Here is a 6,942-nt window from a genome sequence, read left to right as displayed (position 1 = left end):
CGCGTTATCACCGCGTTTAATGGAGGATAACTGACCTAACGATTAGAACAGATCAAGATTCCTCTGCCGAGTAACACACTGGTTAATATCTGACAGAGAGAAAAACGATCCTAAAAGTGGAAAGCGACTACAACTTATCTTATTTCTATGTCGGGCCCTATGGAATCGATCCACAAAGGAAAGTTAAATGATTCATTAAACGTCAAAAGTCTCGCTACAGGAAGGAACAAATCCCAAATCTTTCTGATTGCTCCCGATAGCAGTGATTTCGGCAGCGAATTAACGACTGTTACCGCCGTCATCATCTTCAATATATGAGATAAAAATTCGCGTAAAAAAACATGTTCTTCCACTATTAAAAAATATCCCTTTTTATTAAAAAACTACTGGATATAATGATTTTTATGTGTACATGGTTACAATCGAGTATATTTAAAAAAATAAAATACATGCGCTTTTATCATTGCTTGGTTAAATATGTGAGTACAAATAAGTTTAGGGTACCAAATGTGCTCGAGACAAATTAAACCCGATAACAGCAAGATTTAAAAGAAATTCACTTCAAATATTTAGCAACATCAAATAAAAAATCTTCCATATAAAAGCTATAATCTAAAAGTAGAAACTTCTACACGATTATAGCTTTCATATAAAAATCTGTTTCTCTAATTCTCTTGTTTAAATCATATAAATAAAAAAAAATAACGCGATTAATTGTTTAAATTAAATTGTACGTATGTAATTAATAAATAAATAATATACAAATAATTACTTATCACAGGGTTGTTTCACTGGTGCCCGATGCCTCTCCTAGGCCCCCTCCTCCTCTTAGGTTGATTCACACGCGCGATATTTTAAACGGTACTTCCGCACTTTTATTAAAAAATATTACTTCCGCACTTGATATATATATATATCACAGAGCTTATCATTATGTTAATTACTCGGACCTGCGATTCGACTATTCTATTGCGCATTCTCAATCCGAATCATATTTAGATTGTCGAAAAGTCGAACGAAAAAATATCAGACAAAATATATTTAATTTTAAGTATTTTTTAATAATTGTTACCTAGAGAGTAAAAGAAAGAGAGAAAATTAATTATTAATTATATCAAATTATTTCCCGATATCGCGATTGTCGCGATCGCGTTTAGAAAAGTAATTTGACGAGCGTCTCGCACTACTATATTACTGTTCGACTATCACCGTGCGAATGATAAAGCCGTAAGTCGTAACACATAAACAATAGCGCGCTAATGTTTACGTCGCCAAGACTGAATCATGTTATTGATAATTCGCAGCCGAAAATATTTTGCGTACTATGACGTATATGTATACAAGCGGAATATTAAATTATACAAATATTTTAAATCATAGATCAATTATTTAATAAACGATTAATATATTACAACTTATCGTTATGTTAATTATTCGATCCTGTGGTTCGATTGTTTAATTGCGCGTTCTCAATTTAAATTATATTTAAATAATCAAAAAGTCGTACGATAAAGCATGGGACAAAATATTTTTACTTTATGTATCGATAGAAAAATAATTATTGTTCGTAAGGGTTGCAACAAAACGATAATTTATAATTTAGATTTCTGTCACTTTAATTCTTATTTTAAGAAAGATTCTTACTTGTATTTTATCGGCTTGAAAATAATTTTAATGAATTTTATTAATAAGATTTTTGCGATTAAAATGACATCAAACACAGCATATACATAATTATCCGGGCATGCACGTCAAAGACGGTCCCGGGAAATTGTTCAGTTAAATACTGTACAATGAGTATAGTAAAAGAATGTCATTCGATCTTCTGTCATTATTTTTAAAAATTATATACAAATTTTTGGAAATACAATAAAGAGTATTGAAACATTTCTGATGATCTTTATTACATAATATAGTATAGAAAGCTTTTTACTATCTGATAGGATATATAAAAAGCCAACCATTCTAGAAAAATATTCTCGGTTAGCTACATCTTTTCTAATAGCTTTTCAATCCACGATATTTTGTAAATTTAAATATTATGATTTATGTTTAAAAAATTTTATAATATAATGTTAATATTTTAATTTATTTTTTAGCGCGAAAATGTCTAGCAATATCAGTCATGGCATAGTCAGTGTATAGATGAGCTTTCTTTTCCGCACATGCGCATCGAATGTGATCACATCTATAAAATATTTTGAGTCAGATTTAGTTAGGTTTCCACATGTTACGTACATATGTAGTGTCAAAGATGGACTTGGAATTATTGAAAAGTAAATTTCGCGGTACGATGCTGGGCGTTTTAGTCGGAGATATTCTAGGAAGTCCATACGAGGGCAAAAAAGTCATCTCAGCTCGCAAGAAAATTTTCTTGCAACAAAGACTCGATACATTGGAGGGAACAAAGTTTAGAGGTTAGAGATTTATTTTTTGAATTTTTTTTATTCATATTTCGCGCGAACCATCGCTGCATAAACCTCGCACATTGTTTTTATATATATTTTTTATATATATGTCATTATATATTTATATAGTTTTCATCTGTTTCTATTTTAAAGTAATTAACGATGCATGCTAATTATATAAATTTATATCATACATTCAAATTTGTTCCTGATGCGCATATTCAAACATATATATATATATATATATGTATATAAAATAACATATTTTTATAATTATAAGAGGTATCTCTTTCTGCAATTATAATTATAATTTTTTCATGACTACAGTTTATAATAATAATAAATTACTAATAAATAAATTAATTAAATTAACAAATCTATGCATATATAGGTACTTAAGAAACTAAGGAAATTAAAGAATAAAAAAATTGAGCCAGGAATAGATGTGAAAGGTCCAGCAAAGACTATATTTGATGGTCGAGGTTCTTATGGTAATGGCGGTGCAATGAGAATTGCACCTGTATCATTATTTTCGTACAACAATTATGATAATCTTTTACATTATGTGAGAGAAGTGACACAAATTACACATGCAAATGAATTGGGGATAAATGGTGCTATATTACAAGTAACTGCAGATTGATCTGTACTAATAAAAAGAAAAAAAAATGCCTGTATTTAATATATCTATATTAATAGATATCTGTCACATAAAAGTTTGTTGTTATCACAGGCTATAGCAATTCAACAAAGTCTGTGCTTATATCCTAGTGAAGAATTAAACGTTTCTAATTTTATTGACAACCTTATAAACAAAATGGATAAAATTGAGGTTGGTGAAAGGTATGTGTATAGTATTAATATACACAGTATAATATATATATATATATATATATGATTGTATATTTAAACAAAAATTTTAATCAGTACATAAATTATAGCCAGCCATATAAAGAACGATTAAAAATAGTAAAGAATCTGCTTTCCGAAAATGGAGGTGAACCTAATGAACAAAGGATAGTTAAAGAACTGGGTGCTAATGTTAGAGCTTTAGAATCAGTTCCTACTGCGATCTTTTGTTTTCTAAAGGCACAAAAACGCATAAAAAGAATACGAACTAATAATCCCGTCAGAAGAGCAATTCAATATGCCGTAAGTTATAAATTTCATAAGACCATATGGCAGATTAATTATATTGACATTGCACAGAGAAATATTTGAAAGTGCCATTTTTATTATATTTTAATATTATATTTTTGTTACTATCTTATAGATTACTTTGGGAGGCGATACAGACACAATTGCTAGTATGACCGGCGCGATAACAGGTGCTTTATATGGCTATGAAAAGTTCAGTCGATTGCTTTTATCACATTGTGAACAGGCAGATCGATTTGAAGAACTGGCTGACGAATTGCTGGATCTAGCAACATCTAAATAGATAAATATTATACATAAAAAAATCATACATAAGAAGATAAAGTGAGAATTTGTGAAAAAATGTTAAATAGAAATTATATGAGAACATTCTGTATTAAGATATTATTTAAGTTAACTATCACATTTACATAATTATTGTAATACATTTTACAATAATAATTAATTAGTAACAGTTTTATTAATGCAGAAGACCATGCTCAGCATTTTTGATGTACATATTTTATTTACATTGCGCTCTTTTGAGCTCCATTCAATAATTTACTGTTGAGGCGATATACTTTTTACTAAATATAAATTTATAACTACAACACAACACGGATTACTATCTATGTTTCACTATTTTATCTATTTCACGCTCTCTCGTCTGCATTGTTAAACGTATTCATTTCTAATACACGTGCAAGGAATTAGTAATATATTTGGTAACTAAATTATTTGGAAAAACAAATCAGTATGACTAGTGCTGATAATTTTTTTATACTATTATTCTCACTATGGAGTTGTGCTTGCATCAGATATACAATGACGCTTTTATTAGATTCACAAAAATAAAAAAAATATCGGCATTTTAAATAGACAAAATCTGATATAGATAAGAATATAAATATGGAACACATATTCAAAACAGTTCGAGTTATTTTGTTTCAATCGATTCCCTATTTTTTCTCAACAATCACAGAAGTTTTAAATATAAGCATTATCGTATGATCAGTCTGTAGCTCTATTGAAGCATGTACGATAAAAGCGCAAGATTCATTATAGATATGTTAAAAAACTCAACTAAAAAATATAATCGTAAATGGCAACGATACGTATATCGTGAGAATGCGCAATGTCTCTTATATACAGCTATAAAAATTTACTAATCCTTATCAATATAAAACAATAATCTTTCTCATTTTTATAATATATTTAGTGATACATCCAATTTTCAAAAACCTTTTTGTTTTTGTTTTTATTTAAAATACTCAATTTTTGTTTAATAAAATAAATAGATATATGGATATTTCAAGAAAAATGTAGATACTCGATAAATAAGAAAAATAAATTTTCAAAAATTAATGGCGGATATCAAAATAGATAAAGACTTGGTGACTCTTGATCCGCCATTTACAAGATATTATATATTCTTATACATCACTTATTCTCACGGACCAGCCATGGTTCTATATACACATCATTATAAATAATTTAAAGATCATATACTCTGAATAACAATTATGAACACAACGAAGACATCGTGATTATACTCAACAGATTTTTGCGTTTGCAGCGGCGCCAATTGAATATTTTCTCCCATACTTTTGTATATGCCAAATTTACAAAAAGTATTTAGGAAAGATGTTTATAAAAAAGATAGATTTTTCTAGTTTTGGACCATTAATAATTTATATCTATAGAAATAAGTTTTTCTTTTCGATCACTGAATAAAAAGCTTGAAATCTTTCGTTTTTTTATAAGATATATATTATGGAAAATGAATTTTATATATAAATTGTAAAAGCAAAAATCTCTTGCGATTTCGTCTATAGCAATTATAGATCTTATGCGAAAGCTGCAAGCGAGAAGATTTGATATTTCCTAAGGTAACAAAACACGTGTAAACGACAAAATATTTTTATAATATTAAAATGGAAGTGATACGTAACAATTCTAAATTTTTACATAATTTGAAAATTTTAACGAATCAGCATATACATCCGATCTCTCACTCTCTTTCTCTAAAATAGTATCTTATAATCTTATTAATAAAAATTAGCCAGAGATCTCTAAATATGCCTCTAAAAACATTATAAAACGTTTCTTTCGATATATCTCAGTCTCTATCGGCTTTAAAAATATCGCCTAAGTATCATGATTTGCACGATTTTAATATTTCTAGTTAATTCTTAACAAAATTCCAGTAATAATAGGAATCGCTTACCTCTTTCTGTATCCAACAAAATTACATTAATAAGAAAATCTATGAAATGTTTTTTATGCGAAGCAGCGCTCTGAAGTTCTTAAAATAAAAATATAAATTCCCGAAATTTATATATATTACAGGTTCTTTATAAATTCAACCTTTTTACAAAAAACCTAGTTTTTTAAAATAAAACGTGAGTCTAAAAAAAATCGGCGCTTTAAAAGACTAAGCTTTTTTGTAGAAAAGCCGATTTCACAAAAAACTTGTAACATATGTAAACTTTACTTTAATTATGCAGTTATACTGACAATCTTCTATAGATATTGGATTCGATTACCCAATAAGTATCTAAATGTCACTTTATAGTTTTTCAGACGATTATCAAACATGTTTTGAACTTCTGCGACGCTTTTAATTTTCATTATCTTATATCTTGGTTCCTCGAGCTGAGATTGCAACCGAAAAGACAAAGTAATATAAAAAGATAACAGAATATTTTTTTCGGTGGGAGATTTGAAAGTTTTACGATTAATCAAGGACGAGCATTTTTTAATCAAACATGCAAGCTAGGATTTGTATAAGGCAGTTTCCAATCCGAGCGCATGTTCTCTGCCCTTGACTGGCACATTCCTTTCTTCTGTTTTTTCGGTTATCCTGTCGTTCTTTTTTGCCCGGCCTCAACATATTGCAGTCTTCATCGCGTTTATATATGCCGATCCTGGGTGTACTGGACAACCTGGACGGATGAACAGCTGTGGAACTCCGAAGCTGTAGATTTGTAAAAAATTCCTTCATTGGTATTAAGAATAAATGAAATTAAAATAAAATTTTAACTCATTTAATAAATAAAATCACAGTTAATAAAATTTATATTTATCGAATTTTATTTATAGTCGATTAATTTAATTTTTTTAATCCGTTCCAAGAATGTTTTCGAAAGATAATCAGTGCAAATAATGACCATCCGATTAAGCACACATATACACATATATATATCTACATATATATTTACGCTATCATTTTTTGAGCTTTCGGGATGTCCCAGTATCTTGGAGACGATATGCACGCACTCTTCGTTAGTCAGAATACCGCTCGCCATAGGGCCACTGACGAATTCCCGATCGTTCATAAGGAGATATCGCACACTGAAGCAAATATCTTCCGAGAGCACGAGCCTCTTGTTGATCG

At 29.1% G+C, this 6,942-nt stretch overlaps 2 protein-coding genes across 2 annotated transcripts in view; one reads left to right on the top strand and one right to left on the bottom strand.

Moving 5' to 3' along the window:
• Window positions 1–2,191: 2,191 nt before the first annotated feature.
• On the top strand, window positions 2,192–4,153 carry LOC115234631 (ADP-ribose glycohydrolase ARH3-like). Its single transcript, XM_029805840.1, has 6 exons — window positions 2,192–2,417; window positions 2,562–2,572; window positions 2,800–3,036; window positions 3,142–3,251; window positions 3,350–3,560; window positions 3,682–4,153. The coding sequence occupies exons 1-6, from the start codon at window positions 2,228–2,230 to the stop codon at window positions 3,847–3,849; spliced, it is 927 nt and encodes a 308-aa protein (XP_029661700.1). The 5' UTR covers window positions 2,192–2,227; the 3' UTR covers window positions 3,850–4,153.
• LOC115234487 overlaps window positions 4,000–6,942 on the bottom strand; it is a 12,908-nt gene continuing 9,965 nt past the window's right edge. Inside the window, exons 7-8 of the mRNA XM_029805622.1 lie at window positions 6,767–6,942; window positions 4,000–6,522 (exon numbers count right to left, since the gene is read on the bottom strand). Coding sequence (XP_029661482.1) covers window positions 6,304–6,522; window positions 6,767–6,942 — 395 coding nt within the window. The 3' untranslated portion in view covers window positions 4,000–6,303. The remainder of the gene's footprint in view (window positions 6,523–6,766) is intronic.

This window comes from Formica exsecta, unplaced genomic scaffold (genome assembly GCF_003651465.1).
Source record: "Formica exsecta isolate Colony F162 unplaced genomic scaffold, ASM365146v1 scaffold108, whole genome shotgun sequence".
NCBI classification, from domain to species: domain Eukaryota; kingdom Metazoa; phylum Arthropoda; class Insecta; order Hymenoptera; family Formicidae; genus Formica; species Formica exsecta.
This window is presented reverse-complemented; position numbering and strand designations above follow the sequence as displayed.

What these genes read in the sequence shown, in the direction of transcription:
- LOC115234631 (XM_029805840.1), top strand. Translation starts at nt 2,228, where the DNA reads ATGTTACGTACATATGTAGTGTCAAAGATGGACTTGGAATTATTGAAA. An exon ending in TAAATGGTGCTATATTACAA is followed by an intron (nt 3,037 to 3,141) that starts GTAACTGCAGAT and finishes TTGTTATCACAG; the next exon opens with GCTATAGCAATTCAACAAAG. An exon ending in AAAATTGAGGTTGGTGAAAG is followed by an intron (nt 3,252 to 3,349) that starts GTATGTGTATAG and finishes CATAAATTATAG; the next exon opens with CCAGCCATATAAAGAACGAT.